Below are 24,438 nucleotides of genomic sequence, written 5' to 3'. Positions count from 1 at the left end.
CTTTCCTTGCCATTGCCAGTCTACATTTTATATCCTCTCTACTTCGACCATCATCAGTTATTTTGCTCCCCAAAAAGCAAAACTCCTTTACTACTTTAAGTGTGTCATTTCCTAATCTAATTCCCTCAGCATCACCCGACTTAATTCAACTACATTCCATTATTCTCGTTTTGCTTTTGTTGATGTTCATCTTATACCCTCCTTTCAAGACACTGTCCATTCCGTTCAACTGCTCTTCCAAGTCCTTTTCTGCCTTTGACAGAATTACAATGTCATCGGCGACCCTCAAAGTTTTTATTACTTCTCCATGGATTTTAATACCTACTACGAACTTTTCTTTTGTTTCCTTTACTGATTGCTTCATATGCAGATTGAATAGCATCGGGGAGAGGCTACAACCCTGTCTCACGCCCTTCCCAACCACTGCTTCCGTTTCATGTCCCTCGACTCTTATAACTGCCATCTGGTTTCTGTACAAATTGTAAATAGCCTTTCGCTCCCTGTATTTTACCCCTGCCACCGTTAGAATTTGAAAGAGAGTATTTCAGTCAACATTGTCAAAAGCTTTCTCTAAGTCTACAAATGCTAGCAATATAGGTTTGCCTTTCCTTAATCTTTCTTCTAAGATAAGTCGTAATGTCAGTATAGCCTCACGTGTTCCAATATTTCTACGGAATCCAAACTGATCTTCCCCGAAGTCGGCTTCTACGAGTTTTTCCATTCGTCTGTAAAGAATTCGTGTTAGTAATGTAGAGTTATAAAATTTCGGGAATACATTTGTCTAGGTAACATATTTCAGTGATTAAAACTGCAAGATCACAGGTTAATGTAAGTGCGAGATATGCCATTGGAAATGTGAAATGCTAGTACATTAATAACCAAAGGCGCACCCCAGACCATAACTGCAGGTGTAGCTCCAGTGTGTCTACCAACACACGGCCATCAACCATCACTGGCGCCGATGCAGAACCAGCTTTCATCAGAAAACACAACAGACCTCCATCCTGCCCTCCAATGAGTTCTAGCTTGACACCATTGAAGTCGCAAATAGTGGTGGTTTGGGGTCAGTGGAACACATGCTAGAGAACATCTGGTTCAGAGCTGTCCTTGAATTAATCGCTTTTTAAAAGTCCGTTCTGTCGCCATGGTGCCAGCTGCCGCTCGTATTGCTGCTGCAAGCGGTTCTAGGCGCTTCAGTCCGGAACCACGCGGCTGCTACGCTCGCAGGCTCGAATCCTGCCTCGGGCATGGATGTATGTGATGTCCTTAGGTTAGTTAGGTATAAGTAGTTCTAAGTCTAGGGGACTGATGACCTCAGATGTTAAGTCCCATAGTACTTAGAGCCATTTTATTGCTGCTGCAGATGCCGAACACGATGGCCTTCCCTGTCTGTAGGACCACGTGTCCATCCGGAACCCGGTCTTCTTGCGACCGTACATTATTGTGACCGTACATTCTTCTTCCTGCCAAGTCTTTCTGCAATATTGCAGAAGTAACATTTACCTTCTCCTACTCCCAATACACGAGATCGTTCAAACTCGATGAGGTGTCGCTAATCACGTTTTTATCACCTTAATGTCGTTCTTGACTAACATCCACTAACGTCCAATCTCAAAGGTAAATAACGCTCGCGACCGTTACAGAGTGTATTTAAAACGAACCTGATTTACATTCTCATAGCGGCGCTACTGGCTCCACTCGTATGCTACTGGCGCGAATTTTGAATAGACATCATCTCTCAGTTGTAGAAACACCTACCAACTTTTGTTTATGTCGTACAACTCCTTCTTGGCGTTGCAACTTTTTTCGTCAGTGTATTTTATTAGATCCTTTGCATGCATGAACTCCAATACCTTGCGATACAGATTTATCATATAGCACTAGAAAAAACAAGTCCTCAAAAAAAGTAAAATTAAAAAAAAAAAAACACAGAACAAAAATATATCAAACATCGTTTAAAGTATCTGTTACGTCATCGTGATCGAAACACTGGGCCTCATTTGCTTAGTGTCCTAGCTGTGCCCATCTCCCGAACGAAAACATTTATGAACTCCTGAGTTCTGCTGGCCGCTTCTGGTACATGGTACACTACGCTCTGTGCACACTTCAATGACTGATGATTTTAGGAAGACGCTGAAGCACTTCCTTCTGTTAACCACATAACTTGTCCCCCAAATGTAACATTTGTGGCCAGATTCCCCTCTGTCAAACAGTAAAGATAATAAGCAAATGCTCCCATTCCTGTCCTAATTACGCTTATTTATCAGGCGTCACGTCACTTTCTTTTCTTCTATCTCATTGCTTCTTTCTTACCACGTTCTTCTTATCTCTCTCTTAAATCTACCTGCCTGTATTTTGTCTTCATTGTTGTGTCTGGCATGGACTAGTACAAAAATCTTTTTCTGCTCTGCTTATGTCATAGCAGCTTATCAATGTTAAATTCTGTATTATATGTAAGTTATATTAGTTTTCATTAAGATAAACTAAAATATATTGAATGCCTGGTTAGGTGTAAGAGAGGGCCTGACGGCCCTAATCTTGCCAATTTAAATAACTCAATAAATAAATTTTAAAAAAGTAGGCTCTCAAAACTCGTATAAAAGTTATGTGGGTTGATGAGCCGTGGTACATGTTGGTACGCGCAGGTGGAGGACATAATCTTGTATGGGGACTCTTCACACGAAATAGAATTTGGCCAATGATATGATGGCCATAAATTCTCATTGACGAGTGGTACAGAAACCTTTTCTTTCCCGATTATGTGCATCCGTTTACTTGTTTATAACACCCTACAAGTAACTTGTCTCTTCTAAATGTCTGTGCACTACTACATCTCTACTCAGTCGCATGAAAATTGTTTGTGGAATGTTGGACAGATATGAGAATTTTATGTAGTCAACCGTCTCTTCTGACCTCAGCTGTATGAATCAAATCTAGGGTGGTATCCAGCGAGATGACTGCGATTTGCTGCTGCTCCGACCAATCACCACAAGGTGTGAGCCACGAATGAACAGTTGTGGATCAGTTTGCCTCCCTAACGTGTTCCGGGTTGACCACGCCACCTCGCGCGGTCGCATTCATCAAAGCAAAACGAGGTATATCGCGCTACTGGGTTGTTTTTCCTAACTATTTGCTCAAGGGTGTAATTTAATGAAAAACATCTACGGATCATCTCCTGCAAAGCCATGTTTGCTACGTCCTCCATGTGTGGTTTCACTCTCATGCATTCACTATCAGTGGATCAAAGAAACGGTGCATCGTAAGTTAGTACTCTGTAGCTACTGAGAACGGCCCCTTCTTTTAGTCTTTGGTTCCAAATCAGTTTTGGTCTGAGTTAGTACTGTACTCTAGCAAAATTACGGTTCGGTAGTGACGCAGTGTATGGTAGGATTACCGGTAGTATTGATAGCACTGGTAGGGAAAGAAACATAAATGAATATGTAGGAATGGAAATGACAGCCGACGACTTCTCTTTGTTTTTTGTTTTGTTTGTTTGTTTTGCAGTTAAGTAGACACTCGCAACATTCAGTGTTAGTCCATCGTTCTTTTGATGCACGTACAGTTTACATGTATAAACATAAAAAAATCTATATAAATAATGCTATTTTTGGCGAAATAGAACCTTCATAATGATCAAAGACCAAAGTTTTCTGTTATTATTGACAAGCGCGAAATTTGTTTACAAATAACAGAAGCATGTTTTATATAAGCGCGATAAAGTGTTGAAGCGGTGTTTGGCATGTTTTTGTTTCGCGTTTTTTTTTTACCTTTTTTGAGTAAATTACGTTTTCTACTGCTATATGATAAATATGTATTGCTGTTTTTAACTTTTACAACATACTTCTGTCTCACGTTACAGATCAACTATTTTCAAATAACAGCCGAATTAAACGTTGACAATTTCAATTTTACTATAAATACGGACAGGAGGATAACTATTTAGAACGTAATGTACCGTGGGTTACACGGCCCTTTATATATTCTCATTCAGTTTCCAGACGGTTTACCTCTTCCAGTTTCTAGGGGAATCTAGTAAGCCACTGATCGCGTACGCACACAAACCGATCGAAATGAGGTAACGCCCAACACGTAAGCAACACACCTAACCTACAGGTAATGCGATTGCTATTCTGACTGACCAAAGCTTCTAGCAAAACTACCATATTCTGCACTTACTTACGATATTTTACCGTAGGCTATGGTAGCTTCACAACTCTAGTCTGAATCTTCGTCGATTGACTTTCCGACGTCTGTCACAAATATGCGCAGCAACTCGCCTTGCTCAGTTTTCGGCTTGGGTAGAGTAGTGCTTGGTTATATGCGCGATGGAAGCTCATTATGTAATCTTTGAGACCATTAGTGTAAAGCCGCGATAGCTGTGAAGTGCTCACTATTCAGCCATTTGTTTGTATGTCACGCATGCATCTTCAAATACTGAAATTTACTGCTTGTTCAAGAAGTAAATTAGTGCTAATTTGCTCTCGTCATAAAGTCCTTGATATTGGCTGCAACGTTACCAGCAAAAATGTAAGTACAAGATGACGTTTATTTGGCTGCCTGCCTCAAAACGCATGTCTGCTTACGATTATCATCCAATCAGTGGCGTGTTGCTGGACAACTGATTGTGCGCGAAAAAGTTTGATTTTTCACAATATGGCTGTCTCTTCACACTATTTACGCATGTGTGAAGAATGTAATATGAGTAACACCAAAGAGCTTTGTCGGTAAAAGTCAATTCAGCTTTGTAAAATGCATATTCACACCCGTTCACAGCGTCATGTTAGCATTACTTCGCAGCGGCGAGACATAACCCTGTGTTAAAGCCAAAATTCTCCAATTCTGCAAGAACAGGTTTAACGAGTGGTCCTTTAAAAAGACTCACGCTCAGTTTCTTTCAGTACATGTCACCAGTTCGAGCTAATATTCCATCTCTAATGACATCGAAATTGTCAGTGTGTTGAAAACAAATTTCTTTTTTAAATTTAAAACGTCATATAATGTGAAAATAAAACATGAAAATTTATATCTCCAGTTTCATATTGGATAGTTAAATGCTGAAAAGTATTAGTGTATACGCAGAACATACCTTACTTGGTACCATACTTTATAATTTATCCGAAAGGAAAAAAAGAATCAGTAAACATGAAATGCCCGATTAACTTGCTTTATCGCTTTTCGTGACACTCAGAACGAGTTCGTATCCCGGTAGTCAACACATAAACTTCACTCGTGTCGTTTGATAACCTATCTAACATCTGCCCCTGTTTCGACAAGGATTTCATTATTTTATAATGTTCTCTACATTTTTCCCAGTGTCGCTTTCCAAAATGTAGACAGCTACCGAGGAATATTTGAAAAACTAAATTATTAGAACAGGTCGATCTATTGACAGTAAACTCGCAATTTCGTACCTATTAAGGTCTATCAAACAGATGTATATTATAAAGTACAATTTTCAGCAAAATGCAGGTTGTGATGGTCAGTACAATGCTTTAATATGCATTTTCTTATTGTTGGTTGTTTAACCTTGTTTTCTACAGATATAGGTATCAGATAATCCAGGGTGTCTTACTGGGACCTATACTTTCACGCCCACTTGTGTTGTCAAACGGGAAAACAACATTAAGTGTCAGAAAAAAAATCCTAGGACTCATGAGGTAAAACACTCTAAAGCCATAGATTTCTGGTCTAAATTACAATGAGACGACAGAAGTTATGGGAGACCACCTAATAACATGTCGGACCAACTTTTGCGCGGCGTAGTGCAACAACTCGACATTTCATGGATTCAACAAGTCGTTGGAAGATCCCTGCAGAAATATTGAGCCAAACTGCCTCTATAGCAGTACATAATTTCGAAAGTGTTATCGGTGCAGGATTTTGTGCACACACTGACCTCTCGAATGTGTTCCATAAATATTAGTTGAGATACATGTCGGGCGATCTGGGTGGCCATATCATTCTGCCGTACTCTCCAGAATGCTCTTCAAACTAATCGCAAACAGTTGTGGCCCCATTACATGGCTCATTGTCATCCATAAAAATTCCATTGTTGAAGTGCTGAAAATGGTGTCCAAGTAGCTGGAAACAACCATTTCAAGTCCATGATCGTTTCATTTTGACCAGAGGACCCAGTAATGTTCAAATGTGTGTTAAATCTTATGGGACTTAACAGCTAAGGTCATCAGTCCCTAAGCTTACACACTAATTAACCTTAAGTATCCTAAGGACAAACACACATACCCATGCCCGAGGGAGGACTCGAACCTCCGCCGGGACCAGCCACACAGTCCATGACTGTAGCGCCTAGACTGCTCGGCTAATCCCGCGCGGCAGGGCCCAGTGCATTATATGTAAACACAGTCTGCACCATTATGGATCCACCACCAGTTTGCATAGTACCTTGTTGACAACTTGGGTCTGTGGCTTCGTGGGGTCTGCGCCACACTCGAAACCTTCCATCAGCTCCAAAGTCAGGACTCATCTGACTAGGCCACGGTTTTCCAGTCGTCAACGATCCAACCAACAAGGTCACCATCGCACGAGAGGGTCTGCTGACAATGTCGAGCTATTTGCCATGGCACTGTCGTCGGTCGTCTGAAGTCATAGCCTATTAACACCAAACTTCACCGCACTGTCCTGACGGACACGTTAGTCGTACGTCCCACATTGATTTCTGCGGTTATTTCACGCAGTGTTGCTTGTCTGTTAGCACTGGCAACTCCGCGCAAACACCACTGCTCTCGGTCGTTAAGTGAAGGCCATAAGCCAATGTCTTGCCCGTGGTGAGAGATAATGTATGAATTTTTTTATCCTTGGCGCATCCTTAACGCCGTGGGTCTTGGAATATCGATTATTATTATTCTAGTGTCAGAAACTTACATAGGTGCACAGTTAACATGTCATATAGTAATTGATCAAAACTTGGCTAATTTGAGTCCATTTTCTGCGCTTTTCTGCAATACAGGAAGCTGGACACAGTCGACACTGTAGCATGTGCTGGACAGTTTGAACTCCACAATCACACTTAATATTGTTTCCTATACTGCAGCCCCATCTTGCCAGATTGAACCTTAATCTACCCACTCCTGATCTCAGCCTATTCAAAGATTTCTAGGTCCTCTATTTCTCCTCCTGTCCTGGAGGCAGAGTTTCAGAAACTCTTTTCCAACCAGGGAAAGGGAAGTCTTATCCCTCCATAGTTGCTCCCTGACATTTTCAACAGTGGTAGTAAGTATCTCCGATGTTCTAAGGAAACTCTTCTTTGAACTTCAATCGCTGCGAATGCGGTTTATACCCATACAGGGGATGGGTTTATTGTTGTTCCACTTTCTTTCGTTCCTTATTCGCTGCAATTTCTCTTCGAATGGGAGGTGGTGCTATTCCTGCAAGGTGGTAAGCCCATCCGACAGGAGCAGATTTCAAACAACCTGCTACAATTCTGCAGGTGTTGAGAGCTACGTCTACCTCTTTGGTATATGACGAATTGTACCAAATAAGACAAGCGTACTGTGCTGCAAAATACGCTCATGCAAGTGCAGAGGTTCCGATGGTTTAAGGTTGACTGCCCCACTGTGATCCAGCCAATTTTCTTAACAGATTGTTCCTGGTGAAAAGTTTCAACTTAAAGTTCATCCAGTGTCTTTTGAAAGTAAGAGATATGTCCAGCGTCACTCCTAGGTTTTTTGGAGTGTAGCAATGTTGTTACTCAACGCTTGACCATACTATCATCTACTTACCAGTAGGTTCCCTGTTTCTCAAACGAAAAGCACACACTTGGATATTTGAGGGTTTTTGCTTAAGCTGATTTCTGCTATAGTATCTTGATAGATCTTCAAGGGCATTCATGAGGGTGTTCTCCACTGATTCAAATTCTGAACTCTGAGTGGCAAGAGCAACGTCATCAGCATACAAGAAAATCTTGGTGTTGGGGGCTATAGGTTGTTCGTTTGTATACATGCTGAATAGGACTGGAGCCAACACGCTTCTTTGCGGAAGACCATTTTCCTGTAATCTACATCGGCTGCGCTGCCCCTGGAAAGTCAACGAGGAACCCGCGGTTTTGCAAATTTGATGCGGTGAACCTAGTTAGGTTAAAATCCTTGGTCGTAATGTGTACCTTGAGTAGTAGTAGCCGACGGTTGACAGTGCCATAGGCCGCTGATACGTCGACAGATACCACCCTTGTCACCTTACGAGCTCCAAACCCACCTTCTATGATCTGCGTAAGATTCAGCAGTCGTCCAGTGCAGTTTTTGCCAGGACGAAATCCAGCTTGTTCAGGTATTAGTAAGTAGGAGGCGATTTAAGATTATTCTTTCCAGTAGTTTGTGTAGATGAGAGAGTAATGAAACTGGTCTAAAATTCTTTGGATTGTTCCGTTTTTTACCATCTTTCAGTAAAGAAATCACTTGGCTCTTCCGCCATATCTTTGGGATTTGACATTTGCTCACACAGTTATTATAGAGTTGCAGATTCCATTTCTTTGTTGTTATGCCAAAGTGCTTAATTTGCTCTGTTCGTATATCATCTAAGCCAGTTGATTTTCTTTTCTTACTTTGTTTAATAGCCTCACCTAATTCTTACATGCTGAATGGTCTTGTAAGCAGATTGCTCTCCTCCTGCTCTTCTCTTCGCATTTTTGGCTCTTTGGACTTGTGGATTTCCTTCCCGTTCAGCAGTAACTGAAGTGGTACGCTATCGGCTGTAATGTTATGGTGTACAGCCGTTGTAGATTGATTATTACTTAGATGTTTCACGAGTCTCCAAGCTTTATGACTATCTCTTTTTAGTTAACGTCTTCTACGGTTTTAATCCAGTGATCCATTTTTATCTTTCTTATAGAAGTAATGAGATTGATCCCTGCTTCCACGATTGCTTCACTGAAAGGATCTTCTTCAAATGAGTTCCTGTATTTTGTGAGCAGGGTGGCTTGGTCTGACGTAAATCCAGGAATGTAAGATGTTCGACAATCACGAGGAAGCGACATTCTGTTAGAGCTCTTTACAGCAGTGGTGGAGGTGTCATAATGGTCTGATGCTGGTTCTACAGAAGTCACTTTGAGGTCGAGCAGTTCTGCAAATCTCGACCAGTCTGCTTTTTTAAAATTAAACCTTCTTCGAAAAGGTACTTTACGAGATATAACAGCAGAAAATATGTCACAGGTTATTGGTCTATGCTGTGAATTGGGTATTGGGGACCCGACAGATTTTACACGTTGTTGGCTGATACTGTTGCTACTAAATATGAGGTCAGGATTATGGCTTTGCTTCCACCTGCCGCTGTTGAAAGATGCTGGTAATTTTGTATCGTAGATTAAATACAACTGATTTAGATCTTCCCATTCTTGTACTGCCGCCCCACTCTCATCTTCATGATCATAGCTCCACACATTATTATCACATTATTATGGCTGATGGAATCACCACTCACAATCTGCTCTCTTTTACTATGAAAATTGGATGGTTTATCAACTATAAATCAGCACTGGGTAGTTTGTAAAAGGATGAAGTAGTACAGTTTTCTTTTTTTACAGTGAGAATTTCGATATCATTTTTCTCGGTAAATGCTGTGGATAGGATCTGAATGTCCGGATGAACAAAAATAGCACTTCCACATTTATTATGCGGTCTTTCAATGGCGCGGCGCATTCCGTTTATGTTTGGTCTGCGCATGTCGCAACTCCTGTGTGTCTCCTGTACTCACAGTACAGGACTGCACAGATCTTGTAGCAGCTCTTCTTTGGCTGCTCTTATGCCTTCTATGTTAACAGATATAACGGTTAACTGTAGCCCTGAAAAGGGTTCAGATTTGGATGTTTATGGTGTGAAAGGATCAGCCGTAAGGTTTTTCATTTTCTGACGTTGCCCAGGGTACGCCCGATTGTTTTTCTTTATACCTTATTTGGCTTGGTCATTGCTATCGTAGTCTTCGAGGAGGCTCCTTTCTTGTACCCTTAACAATTTTTGAAATGGAATGTCCCATGCGTCTAGCTCCAGTTATCATTCCGTCGTCAAAGTCGTTTAATTCCCATCTTGGGGCCATAATGACGTCGGAAACCTTTTTTACATGAGTCACCTGAGTACAAATGACAGCTCCGCCGAGGCACTATTCTTTTATACCCTGTGTACGTGGTACCACTGCCATCTGTAAATGAACATATCGGTATCCCATGACTTTTCTCACCTCACTGTACACCGCCTCAATCACGATATCTCGCAATGCGGGTGATATGAAGTCTTGAATAATTAGGTTTATAAACGAGTGTTTTGTTGGATGGAGAGTACTATTAAGCATTCAATTCTCTGTACCTTTAGCGAAAATTTTTATATATTACGTCATTTATATTATTTTTTAAAAAACATTAACGACTGTATACCAATAAATTGTGATAATATGAAGTCTTTGCTGTTAGATTTAGAAGCATCCGACCAGCCTTACCTTTCAAGGTGGTGGGCTATTCTGTACTGTTAAGTAAATAAATGTAGCCTCGGCCAACGGAATAATTGATGGAGTACGTGGGGATGAAGTCATCAAACTGTAAAAGGCACCTTCGCATTCTGGATCGAGGCACTTGAACGCCGCGAGATCACGTGAGCTAGACAAGTCTTACATATCGAGCTAGAAGTCGCAAGGGTGCTGAATTCTTCACGGTCAGACTTTGAGTACGAATACTTGGAGAAATCTCACAGAAACAAAACTTCTTCTGAAGTGATCCCAAGGCGACTTGCTGCACATATCAGTTATGCTATAGCTTTAATTTAACTAATTATTAGGCGAATAAAGTGGCAGAATTCATTGTCAGGTATATGAGAATACTTAAGCTACAGAAATGAATAATTTTTAGTAATTCCGAAGTTCTACTCTTAATTATTGTATGTTAACATTTGTCGACAATATGCAAAGAGTAAGATATTTCTCATCAGAATTACAGACCAATATCACTTACCTCCGTCTGTTCCTGAATCAGAAAGCATATTTTAAGTTCAAACATCATGTCGATCCCGAAAAAAAAAGCAACCTCCAATCAAATATTAGACACTGGTTTAGAAAAACGACTTGGATGAAACATAATCCGCTTTATTCACACACTATATCACGCAAATAGTAGGTGTAAGTGAACAGGTATATGATGAAACTTCATGGCAATTTAAAACTGTGTGCTGGACTGGGGCTCGAACCTGGGACCTTCACCTCCCGCGGGCAAGTGCTCTGCCGAATAAGCTACCCAAGGGCAACTCCCTACCAGCTGCCACAGCTTTACTTCCGTCAGTACCTCATCCAAAGGTTACAGTTCCAGTTCGGCTCATCGTTTTAATCTACCAGGAAGTTTAAATTAGGCGAACACGTCGCTGCAGAGTGAAAATTCATTGGGGAAACAAACCCTCAGACTGTTGCTAATCCATGTTTCCGTATTATCCTTTGTTCCAGGAGTGCTAGTCCCGCAGGATATGCAGGAGTACATCTGTGAATTAAAGCTGTGAGGACGGATTCTGAGTCGTGCTTAGGTAGCTCAGCTGGGAGAGCACTTGCCCGCGAAATGCAAGGGTTCGGAATTCGAGTCTCAGTCCAGCACACAGTTTTAATCTGCAAGGAAATTTTACACACTCCACTGTAGAGAGAAAATTCATTCAGGTACACACTGTCTTCCTATATTCTATATCTGCATCTACATTTATACTCTACAAGCAACAATCCACGTTCGGATGTGTGGCGGTGGGTTCTTGGGGTACCATTTCCACTTTCTCCCTTTCTTTTTTCGGTCGAAAGTGATCCACCAGAAGAACGATTGTTTGTAAGTATCCTGTAAGCCCGCATCTCTCTAATGTTCCTTTCATTGTCTTTTCGCAGGATACATGTAAAAGGAAGCAATATGTTGATTAACTCTTCTGGTAGGATATGGTCTTAGAATTACAGCAGACTAAGCAGCGGTGTTTTAACGTTCGCTAACGCGTGGGCTATTTTAATTGCGATCTATAATGCACCAAGCACTAGTTGTCCTAAAAACTGCCGCTTCCTTCATTTCGTAACAAGTTTTTGGCTACTAGACTTCGTTTTAGTTACGGTACCAGGGAGATTCTGTATTATAACATTTTCATGTTCAAAGCGGACGTTATTGACGACAGAAAAGCGCGATCCATGTGACCAGGCGGCACTCTCTGTTCCCGCTGCGCTGGGGTTGTAAAAGCAGTACAGAAGCTCTCTGCCCCCGATCTTTGGCAGGCCTTCGAGTTCATCTGCTTTAACTCTCTTCCCTTAACCTGCTCTTCCTTTCATTTATTCATTTATTTAATTAACAATACAGAGTAACCCACCGCCTTGAAATATAAGGTGGGTCGGATGCTTCTAAATCTAACAGAAAAGACTTCTCACTGTTACAGTCTTATTAGTATACAGTTGTTAATGCTTTTTTAAATAATATGAAGAACGTAACATAAAAAATTCTCTACGGTTACAGCAAATTGAATGCTTAACAATTGTTAATATAGTTCTATATAATTTGTTTCTGCCTAGTTGATGAGAATATAACTTATATAATGCAAATGTCTAAGAAAAAAAAATAAAAAAAAAATGTGATACTATGAGTGTGGTGATAATAATTTGCAGTATGTAAAGGCAAGTGATATACTGTATTTGGATGTGTAATATAGTCTAAGTAGCATATTGGTTGATAATGGCCTATTTCTATCTATTTCAAGTGAGAAGGTCTCGGTAGAATCTCGAGCTATTCTCATCTGAAATGGTTTGTGCTCATTTATGTTTACTGTGTTTGTGTGTATTGGTATATTACTGGGAACGTTGCAAGTCAGGACACGACATGATATTCAGCAGCTGTTTGTTTGTGCTATTATTCGTAGTAGTGGTATATAGTCTAGCGGACTCGTCGCAAAGTATAACTTGCTAAATTCGTACCACTACTCCACATTAACCTGCACACTGAACACAACGCATTGGCCAACAACGCTGAAAGACAACTATCAAATATAAGACCCGAAGTCCATGAATGAGGTGAAAAATAGTAGTCTCTTATTAATTTCAGTACTGAAATATAACTGAGGGAAATTAGTAGTTGATGTTCCAGCACCAAGCCAGATCAGTGACAGAATTAATCGAGCGAAATTTACTTGAGATAGTTCAGTCTGTTGTTTGGAATTATGCTGGACACAGTTCTAGGTGGGCTGAAAGTTCATTTACCTACCATGTTTTCACAGCAATTATTTCAGCAAGACGATGGGAGGCAGCTTCCTACCTGCTCTGATAAAAATGATTACTTTATACATCATTTATGAATGATATATACCAGAAAAATATGATAGCTTACGTAAATACAATTCTGAACCATCGCTACAACGTTAAGATCAGTTAATAAATGTCCTTACACCAAGTCTTTGAAACTAAAATGGTAGATGCGATGGTGGAGGTCCCTTACTTTACGTGGCGCTGAAAATCTTTACTTTGGAAAGTAGTACCCATCTAATGTATGCCGTTTAGACGTTGCTACGTGAAGTAGTCCACCGTCGTGGACGGAGTCTCCAGAACGGCAGCAGATACAGCAGTTGAGGCGGTTGCCGGGTCCCCTTCGCCGGGCCGCACTGGAGAACATTTGGTGGCTGCTACTGCCTTCCTGATTGCCTGCTTCTGCCTCATGAAGGACCCACTCTCGCTTCTCTTCCTTCACTCGCTACCCCATCAAGAAACGCTTTCACACTACTTATTTGTTAATACGAGGGTTGGAACTTTAATAGTGGCAACTATCTATTTACAGCTCGTACAAGATAGATACGTGTTTCAAAGTTCTGCTGACCTTCAGAGTAGGCACCAGGATTGTGTATAACCTGTTGCCGGCGATGTGGAATTCGTAGGATACTCTTAGCAGTGCCAGTTGTGTTGACAGCTCGAGCGGCGCGGTGTACTGCCCGACGAATTTGTAGCAGTTCTGAAGCGAATGCCGTGAAGTGTTTCCTTCAGTTTAGAAATCGAGATGATCTTACGAGGGCTTAAGTCCGGGGAGTGCAGTAGGTGGTATAGCACTTAGCAGCCCCATCAGTCAAAGAAATCAGTAACAGCTTCACTGTACGTGCATGAGCATTGTCCTGCAAGATGATGGTCAGGTCCTGCAGAAAGTGTCATCACTTCTGTCTCTAATCTTTCGTAGGATGTGTTCCAAAAATGACCATCATTTTGCAGGACAATGCTCAAGCACGTACAGTGCAGGCTGTTACTGATTTGTTTGACTGATGGGGTTGCTAAGTGCTATACGTAAGTATAAACTCCCAAGTAATCGTGCTGATGTAGAAACAGGTGTAATGCACAGTAATATGACGGGAGAACTCCTTGGTAAGAGTATAAATGCTCCGATCGACAAACTGAAATAACAGAAAAACAGATCTCGACAAAAATTTCACGTTCCGTAAAATAAAATTGTCTGTTCAAAAGACGACACAACCGTGAACTCTACACACACATGACGAAAACATCACAGGCACATTTAGTAGTAGAAGGATAACTTTATTTGGCCACATTGCTCGTATGATTCCAACAAGACTGAGAAATCGGATTTTCGCTACTTTCTGATCAATAAAATATAGGAGGCTTGCTTCACCGAGTTGGGAAAAAACATGCAATAAGAGGCAATAACACAGGAGGGTAGCCAGAAACGCATAAAGCATTACCCCTCAAAGAGAAACTGCAAGAGCACGGTGGTTTCTAAGAAAAACTAAAAACTGGCAAAAGGCGGCCAGAAGTGACGAAGAAACAGCACTGGTAACGAATGCTGGAATTCTGGGCTAAATTAATTCCGAGACGCAAGATAAAAGGAAGACACAGTAGAAACAGAATTTTCTATCTATGAGTAATACAAGAGAATCCAAACGTCACCAGCCATAAAATTTTAATGTTTTACTTAAGACGCACGTCGAAGGCTTTGCTTCATCAACACATGTCAGTTTCGGTGTTTAGATCAGGAGTACTGCTCCCGGCTAACAAACGAAGTCTAAATATCTGCAGTCCTGTGCATCTGCGTTACATATTTCCTCGAAAATTTTGCATTTGAGCTTTAAACTTTCACTGTTCATAAAGGGTAGCAAAGATGTTACAAGTAAATGTCGTAAGCAGTAAGTGTGACCAGCTGGAATGCAGAGCGCTCGCGCCAGACGTGTAACGCAGACGCACAGCACTGCAGATATTTCGACATCGCCGCTTTGCTAGGAGCATGGTTGCTGAGCAACCAGAACTGACGACATATGATGGTCCAAAGCCTACGAAACACGTTGTAATTAAAACTTAAAATTTAGTGACCGGGTACGCTATTTTTGTTTGTTCGTATCTCCCGTTTCCGCTTTTCAACATTAAACATTGGGCACTTAAGTTCTTGTCCTCATGTTTTGTCTTGTTTTCCGCACCTGCAGGAAAACAATATGAGACTTGTGTTTCCGCCTTGCTGGAAACACTGTTTGTCATCCCCAGACCAGTTTCTGTCATAACTCAATATCGTTAGAATTTTATTTTATTTTTTAACTTTTTATATTCCATACAAGAACTGACATCCATAACCTGCAGTGTTTTCTCACATAACGTTTCACGTGTTGACCTCCACTAACTGAGTGACTACAGGGGCTTCATTTTCGTGCGTGAAAGCGCAGTTTGTCAGTCCTCATAAATTGTGTGATATCGTAACTGTCAACAAGTAATGACTCGTAGGGATTGAGAGTCGACCTCCAGATGTGATCACCACCCAAACAGCTACTATAGCATATACTTCACAGATACTATTAAAGTATTAACTGTGCTTTAACGCACCAAGATAAGTTTTCAAAGTAGTAAAACGGTAAATCGTGGAAACAGAGCAGGCTTTTAATACTGTGATATGTACGAAACGAAAAGGGAAAAGAATGATAAAAGTCCCACCAAAGATGGCGTGTCATATTTCAGGGTGTTTGCTTCAGAGCGGACCTATAGTTCCATGTTTTGTAGGCAATTAGGTTTCATTTTGAACAGTTCTCGGGTATCCGACCGGGTGGCGTCTTAATTTCTCCACAATATTTCGGCAGACGTACACGCTACCATCTTCAGGTGGTTCCTGACGAACTCTGTGCTGTTCCTCTCGGCGCCCTATATATACTAGCCGTTACCCCCTCTACCGTTCCTCTTCTGGTGTCTTCGGTGCGGCCGGCGAGGCGGCTCCTGGAGGTGGTGGGGCAAGCGGCGCCTGGGTCTGAACTGGGGTCTGCAGTCTTCCTGCTGCCTCCGTCGGGGGCTGTCCTCGATCTCTGGGACCGCATCTTTCTCTCCAGGCTGAGTGCTGGGTTCAAAGCCTGACTAAGTTGAAGGCCGCTGTTTTTATTAATTAGAGCGTCCTGTAATCGGATTTCGATGGCCTCTTTAGCAACGCAGTCCCAGAAGTAGGAGGATTGACAGAGTATTTTTGTTTTTTCATAGTCCATAGTATGGCCAGTCTTTATACAATGGTCATCCACGGCTGATTTAGTAGCCTGGCGTAATTTGGTACGGCGCTTGTGTTCGCGGCACCTCTCTTCTACAGTGCGGACTGCCTCCCCAATGTATGATTTTCTGCACTGACTGGGAATTTGATAAACGCCTGGTTTTCGAAGGCCTAGGTCATCTTTCACTGAACCCAGTAGAGTCAGGGTTTTTGCAGGGGGTCGGAATACACATTTCACATTGTGTTTCCCCAGAAGTCTACCGATTTTTCTTGAGGTGTTTCCGGCAAACGGAATGCACGCCGATGACTTGTGTTCTTCTGTTTCTTCTTCTTGCTCTCTTGGCAGAGTCTGTCTGAGTGCGTGTCTTATTTGCTTCTGGTTGTACCCATGTTTCCGAAATGTTGTCTCGAGGTGCTACAGTTCTGCTGGAAGGCTCTCCTGATCGCAGATCGATCGTGCCCTGTGAGCGAGTGTGCGCAAAACGCCCTTCACGCTGGGAGTTGTGGTGGCAACTGAAGGCATTTAGGTAGAAATCGGTGTGTGTAGGTTTTCTGTATACACTGTGTCCCAGCTTGCCATCAGGTTTCCGTTTTACCAGGACGTCAAGAAACGGTAGGGCACCATCCTGCTCCACCTCCATCGTGAACTGTATGTTGGGGTGCAGCGAGTTGAGGTGTTCGAGATATTCATTTAAGCTGTCCCGGTCATGTGGCCAAACAGCGAACGTGTCATCCACGAAGCGGAAGTAGCAAGTTGGTTTTTGTTTGGCTTGTTCTAGTGCCTTCTCTTCGAAATTCTCCACAAAAAAGTTGGCTACAACCGGTGAAAGCGGGCATCCCACGGCGACGCCATCTGTCTGTTCATAATAATTTCCGTCGAACAGGAAGTATGTTGAGCTGAGCAGGAACTCGAAGAGCCTTGTTAGGTTGTTGTCGAATTTCTTGCTTATCAGATCGATGGAGTCTTTCAGTGGTACCCTAGTGAAGAGGGACACTACGTGGAAGCTCACTAACAAGTCGCTATCCTGGAGCCGAAGTTCTTGTATACGTTGCACAAAGTGGATGGAATTGCGGATGTGGTGTTCACATTTTCCCTCAAATGGACTGAGGAGACCCCAGGTGTTGGGCCAGCTCATAGGTTGCTGCTCCTATGTTGCTGACTATTGGACGGATAGGTGCCCCATGCTTGTGGACCTTTGGTAGCCCATACAGTCGTGGTGGTGCAGCCGCTCGTGGTCGAAGTTTCTTGACAGTTTTTCCACCAAAGGTATTGCGAAGAAATTCAACGGTTCTTCTTTGAAGGCGACCACCCACTCAGGATCGCTGCGTAACTCGCGGATGGCCGCTCTCTCCTCCTTCGAGATGTTCTGTTTCAGTGGTGCTGCCCTGGTGAGCGCACGGCACGTTTCACGACGTATTTCTTTTGCTTCATTGGCTGGCAGAGTGTAGGTGGCCTGCTCCACACTGCTTATAATGTCCACAATCGGTAGAGATGTCGGGGCCGGGGCGAAGTTGAATCCTTTCTCGAGCACCGACGTTGCTGCGTCATTGATCGATCTTCCTGTAAGGTTGATGACAGTACGCTTAAGTGGTTCTTGCGTAGTCTTCTGTCGTGCTACAAGGCGTTCAAACTTCGATGTCTGCTTACTCGTAGCTTTTCTTCGTACGCTGTCCGCTTGTGTCCAGGTGACAGCGTCAGCCCATTTCCATGATATGGAAGATAGAACTGAAGATGTCCTGAGATGGACATCCAGCAGTTTCTTCGAAGTGTCATCCAGTCAGCGGCAAGTGTAATGAATTCTCTCTCTTACCAGCGCTAAGCTGGCTCGTCTCATGATGCGCCTGGCCGCTGCAGTCCTTATGTGGTAAGTTATCTTGGCGAAAGGCGGCACGACAGTACCGTCTCGGCATCTAAGCAGGAACGCGAGTGAGCACAGCAGTCGCTCCTTCTTGTTCCTCAGCTTGTCCAGCATCTTCATCTGTTGAAGCATTTCCTCCCCGTAGACGTACTTGATAAGCGATCTGAAGTTTTCCCGGCGTTTTAGGTTTCATATTTGTTAAAGTGTCAATAATATGTTTTACTGCACAGATCAATCGACAGTGCCACGGACGAAGACGGACAATTAAATTAGAGGACAGCACACATAGATGTACGATCACAAAAACAATGATTTATTAGACAGTAATATTAGATTGTAAGTGAGATGTTACAATAGAGGACTGCACACGCTGTTGTGTAGAGTAACCTAACATAGATGTAGGATCACGTCGTCTGAGGGCGAGAGGCTGATAGCATTGCAGTTGTTCGCCCTTGGACGGCGTGTGGTTGTAGATCGGGCCGTCGGTAGCCAGGAGCGAGAGGCTTGCTGTCTTTCTGAGCTGCCCCCATCTGGACAGTACCAGTGGTGGCAGTCTATAAATCTAAATTCTTTCATATCTTCCCATTTTTCTATCTTGTTACTTTTAAACAGTTCCGTTTTGCAAACAGTTTTATGGTTAGAAGCATTTAAATCCGCAACATGGTTAACACTTCCTTAAAGTAATAATAAATCAAATAAGTTCTATATTACGTACATATACAATATAATATGGTGAAAACACGGTCTTTCTTAGTCACTAGGTGGTAGGTCGTCTGTAAATGACAGCAAATAAATAAATAAATAAGTATCTAAGGTAGCAAATATTTTTTTAAAGAATTATTGGTGTTCCTCCTCTTATTACATGAAGTATAAATATGTACAAAACATCTTGATCGTAACGTTAATATTAACATGGATACATTTCCCAGTGAGCTATTCTTGCGTTCGGTCTCGTAGATATGTAACTAAAAACCTAGTGCCCTTCGAGTAAATTTAAAAATTATATTTTTATCACAGTTTCCATTCCTTCAAGCTGTGGAGACAAACAATAAACCTTTAAACTGAACTTTTGGTCTGTTTCTACTCGTCGTCTGATTATGTGTGATGGCTAACCTCCATGTCGCGAATGCTATATATACCATGTAAGTACGCAGCAGCGAAGCCATGCACAATGTGTAGTTCTTTGCGATTTTATTATTATCTTCGTGCGCAATATGTCTTCGGTGTACGTAGAAGAGGAAACTACATAGTTATGTCAAATGCGCGTCCATCACATATACACTTTCGCATCCGACTGATATTCCCTCAGACTTAAGGTGAATCCCTGAATATGAAGCTGTTCTTATAGACTGCTTGGCCTGTTAATAACTACGCCATTTGAAAACAGTCGACGGAAGATGCTAACTTTTTTTCATCTCGCCCAGGAAGAGAGGATACCGAGCAAACCAAAGTAAAACTTGATTCAATGGTGCTTATGCAATATTACCTGAAGTGTAAAGAGGTGGACTGCCGAACACTAGAAATGCACAAGAAATCATCTAAAACCATAGTATCCCATAAAGTGAAGCAGTTGTGAATTCTATGGCTAATTTAAACAAGAAACTGCTTTGACTGCATCTTGTCTGTGACTTGCATGGTGTAGAATCAGAGTCATTTGGGACATTGAATGGGAGTCTTTCTGTGGGTTCAGCGATGAATTTAGCTTCTGTTCGTGACTGACAATTTAACGCCAACGTGTCCCTAGACTACCCCAGGAAGCAACAATGCTTGAGACCCATACCTCTTCGGCTCCTGGAATCATTATTAGTTTCTCTATTTATTTCCAAACAATATAATGTACAAACTGAATATAAATCTCAACCGTTTCTTTCACGCCTTGTAATACACGACATTAACACTACACTTGACGTTTGCCAAAACAGTGATGTACACAAAACTCACTGCTCTAACTGTAAGGTGAGCAACATCGGGTAAACCGAAAGAAATATCAAAACACGATTTAAGGAATCCACGGGATTAAAAAGAAAAGCCAAAGGTAGCAAATACATGTTCGCAGATCAACTTACACAAGATAATCACAAACACACAATATTGAAAACACACGAAGTGCCTTTCGTTTCTCTTAAACATTCAATATTCATTATAACGTATAAGCTTCTACTAATCAAAAACTCATCGAGTCAATCGCAAACCTGTGAAAATACACTGCACGATCGTTTTTTGTGTTATTATTCGACAGCGTGGTGAAACAATTCGCGTTCATGTCGCACCTCGGTGTTAAAAGATATCGATCTCATATCTCAAACATTTAGACCGTTCCAGTCACCCAGATTTGTGATGCAAAGTCATCTTTCCCTTCTTCTACCTGCAGAACTTTAGATACTGACACGATGCTCGATTTAAATTCCGTTTTGGCACCTAAGCCCAAAGTTCACGGATTTCATCTGCAGCTGTGACCAGCCAATCGAGTTTATTTAAAGAAGAGTTTGTAATGGGGGTGTGTCACGTGGCTGTGTTGCAGGAGTGGGCGCAAGTGTAAGAGAGGATGTCTTCGAGCGAGCAGGAAGAGGGCGGCAAGCGGCGGCTGGCGCCGGAGCACGAGCAGGACGGCGAGCAGCGCCACGCCAAGAAGCGCCGCAAGCAGACGACGCCGCTGCGATGGGACGCCGCCTCGGCGACACCGTCGACCAGCGAGGACGAGGCCGACGCCGCCGTGGCGCTGCCACCCCCGCTAGACCTGTGCGCGCCCGCCCCCGTCGCCTCCGCGCCGTCTGTGCCCCCCACCCCCTCCGCCCCCGCCGTCCCTGTGGCCCCCGCCTGGCCGGACGTGTCCGCCTTCTTCCCGTTCGCTTTCGCGGCGGGCCCACCTTTGCTGCCCGCGGCCGCGCCCGTGCGCATCTTCAACCCCGACGCGTACTGCGAGCAGTGCAACAAGGAGTTCTGCAACAAGTACTTCCTCAAGACGCACAAAGCGAACAAGCACGGCATCTACACGGACGGAGCTCCTCCCGCGGCCAAGGCGGCGCCCCCGCCACCCCCGCCGCCACCACCCCCGCCACCGCCGCCTCCGGCGCAGTCTCAGCAACAGCAGATGCCGCCTCCGCACCTGACGCCGGGGCAGGCGTCAGTAGCACACGTGCACCTGGGCGTGGCCGCCAAGTCCCCGGAAGCGCGGGTGCCGTGCGACGTGTGCCACAAGCGCTTCAGCAACAAGTACTTCCTGCGCCGGCACAAGGCCAAGGTGCACGGCATCGCGGACGACGCGGGAGACGCGGCCGCAGCCAAGAAGCCGGGAGACGCGGACGCGGCGTCCGCCACCGACCTGTCGCTGCCCGCGCCCGCCGCGCAGGACCTGCTGGAGCTGCTGGCCGAGCAGCCGGCGGAGGAGCCGCGCGAGCAGCCCGACACGGCCGCAGCCGGGCACCAGCCGCCGCTCTCCGTCGACAACCTGCGCAAGCTGGGCGTCATCAACGCCGAGGCCTTCTGCGAGATCTGCTGCAAAGAGTACTGCAACAAGTATTTCTTGCGGACGCACAAGCTCAAGCGGCACGGCATCGTCGTCGTGGATTCCGAACCGTCCAAAGACGGTAGCGGATCGGCAGCCGCGCCGGGTGCGTGGGGCGGCCCTCAGGCCTCGCCACTCAACCTGATCGTCAACGAGCAAAGCGACTCGCACTCGGAACAGACCGACGGCGCAGAGGCAGAGTGCGACGTCTGCGGCCGGCGATTCCAGAGTTGCTATCTCATGACAGTGCACAGAGCCTACATGCACTCGGACGCCGAGAAGCGCGAAACACCAGCGGAGTTGAAATCCGAACAGCAGGACGGCGAAGACGCCAGTAACCGGCAGAGCACACCTCTCACCACCGTACCCGCCGACAGCGGCGGTGTGCCGGCCGACGCCGACGGGGACCGCGCGTTCTCCGACAACAAGGACAACATAAGCGAAGACTTGCAGAAGCTCCAGACTATGATCCTACAGCTCAACACCCTCGACGTCGACTCAGTCAAGACTTGCCATATCTGTTACAAGGAGTCGGAGAACGTGTATTCGCACAGGGCTCACATGATAACGGAGCACGGCGTACTTTCCGGAGACAAGGAGCGGGACAGTGCCGGCAGTGCGGAGGGATCGCCACTGCCGGCACCCGCCACCTTTTGCCATCCCTGCAAGAAGGACTTCTTTACGACTTTCCTACTCAAGCAGCACGACGACGAGTGCCACTCGACACCGGCAGCGCCGTCGCCGCCGATCGCCGCGCCGGCCCAGAGTGTCGTCAAGGAAGAAACCGATTCGCGAGAGTCTCCGGCCAAGGACGCCGTCCAGGTGGCACAGCAGCCGCAGACGTCGGCACCGGAGAAGAGGGTCTCTCTCACACCCACTAGCAGCTACTGCGAGATCTGCAACAAGGAGCTGTGCAATAAGTACTTTATGAAAACGCACATGCAACGTATGCACGGCATCGAGATCGAGAACGGCGCTCAGATCGGTGGCGTCGTCTGCGACATCTGCAACAAGGAGCTGTGCAGCAAGTACTTCCTGCGCGTGCACAAGCAGAACACTCACGGGATCGTGGAGGACAGCGCCTCGACGGCGGCGGCCTCGTCGACGGCGGCGTCGGCGGCGTCGCTGCCGACGTACGCGCCCGACGGCGACCACGCGCTCAAGCCGAGCGACCTGAAGGACTTCAGCCACCGGTACTTCAGCCACTTCACGGAGGCGTGTCCCGTCTGCAGCCGGCGCTTCAGGAGCACCAAGTGGCTGCGCGCACACCTCGTAAACGACCACGGCGACGCGGGTGCCGAGAAGTGGAAGGAGCTGGAGTCGCGCTACCGGGCTAAGCAGACCAAAGCGTCGGAGCAGCCGACCCTGCAGCAGCAGCAACAGCGGCCGCCCGCGCTCAAAATCCCCACCAGCTGGGCGTCGCAGACGGCCGAGCCCGTCGCCAGTCACGTGCTCTCCAACCTATTCGCCGGTAGCGACTCGCCCGAATACCACTGCTCGTACTGCCCTTTCAGCACGCCAGTGCTGGCGCTACTGTTCGTGCACGAGCGCACGCACGTGGCCGGCCCCACCGTGCAGCCCGACCCGGAACCCGGGAAGGCACCGCAGCACTGCCCCATCTGCCTGCAGGAGCTGCAGGGCGAACCTCTGCACACGCACCTCCTGTCCCACCAGTTGGGAGGGCTGGTCAACCCGTTCGCGCCCGCCGCCTTCCCCGCGCCCAGGCCGTTCCCGCCTCTGCAGCCGGATGGAGACGCGGCCGACGCCGAAGCCAAGACGAAGTTCCGGTGCCCGCAGTGCTCGCGCGGCTTCAAGACTCGAGAGCTGTACCTGGCGCACGTCCAGAAGAAGCACGGCGCGGCTGCCGGCGACGGCGCGGACGGCAAGCTGCGGTGCGCGCAGTGCGACTTCAGGGCGGACAGCGCCGTGGCGCTCAAGAGACACGTGCGCCGCAGCCACCGCGAGCCGGAGGCGGGCGCGGGCGCGGGCGCGGGCGGGCCGGGTGCGCGGGTGCCGGCGTCCTACGCCGTGCCTGCGCCGCCGCAGGGCCCCGAGGGCGCACCCTTCATCATGCAGCCCTTCCTGCTGGAGGAGCCGCTGCACAGCGTGCGCGTGCACGCCGCCAAGTTTGTGCCGTCGGTGGTGTTCCTGCCCGTCAAGGAGCGCCTCTCCGAGCCGCTCACCGTCTCATTCACGCTGACGCCGGCTTAGCCTGCCACTCCCGGTTCCCCTCGGAGGAAAGCTACAACTGTGATTTACTTTACCTTAAATCTTTTATACACACGGTGCTCCGCAGCTCGCACGAATTTCGGTAACTTCGTCGTGTCTTAAATATCGACATCGGCTGCGTAGTACGATTTCTTTAAAATTTATTACGCCGATCTGGTTTCGAATCACAACGTTACCCACACGCAACATATTTTTAAGATGTTTACGTACGTAATGGGACTCTACCTGTAGTTGCTACAGAGGTTTGCGTACTAATAAACAGTTCTGCTGTTTTACAACCTATACGAGGAGGTCAGAAACAGTATGAAAAGTTTGTAAGGGCTTTGCAGGGCAGATCGTGCTGAGAAATAATCGTCAAGAAAAAAACTTCAGTACGTTGCACCGTTTCCGAGTTAATTACGATT

The 24,438-nt window shown here is 45.3% G+C and overlaps 1 protein-coding gene across 1 annotated transcript; it reads left to right on the top strand.

Moving 5' to 3' along the window:
- Nucleotides 1-20,845: 20,845 nt before the first annotated feature.
- LOC126184328 (uncharacterized) lies at nucleotides 20,846-24,016 on the top strand. Its single transcript, XM_049926702.1, has one exon. It carries the CDS (start codon nucleotides 20,846-20,848, stop codon nucleotides 24,014-24,016), a length of 3,171 nt encoding a protein of 1,056 aa, XP_049782659.1.
- Nucleotides 24,017-24,438: the final 422 nt, after the last annotated feature.

Source organism: Schistocerca cancellata, chromosome 4, assembly GCF_023864275.1.
Source record: "Schistocerca cancellata isolate TAMUIC-IGC-003103 chromosome 4, iqSchCanc2.1, whole genome shotgun sequence".
NCBI classification, from domain to species: Eukaryota; Metazoa; Arthropoda; class Insecta; order Orthoptera; family Acrididae; genus Schistocerca; species Schistocerca cancellata.
This window is presented reverse-complemented; position numbering and strand designations above follow the sequence as displayed.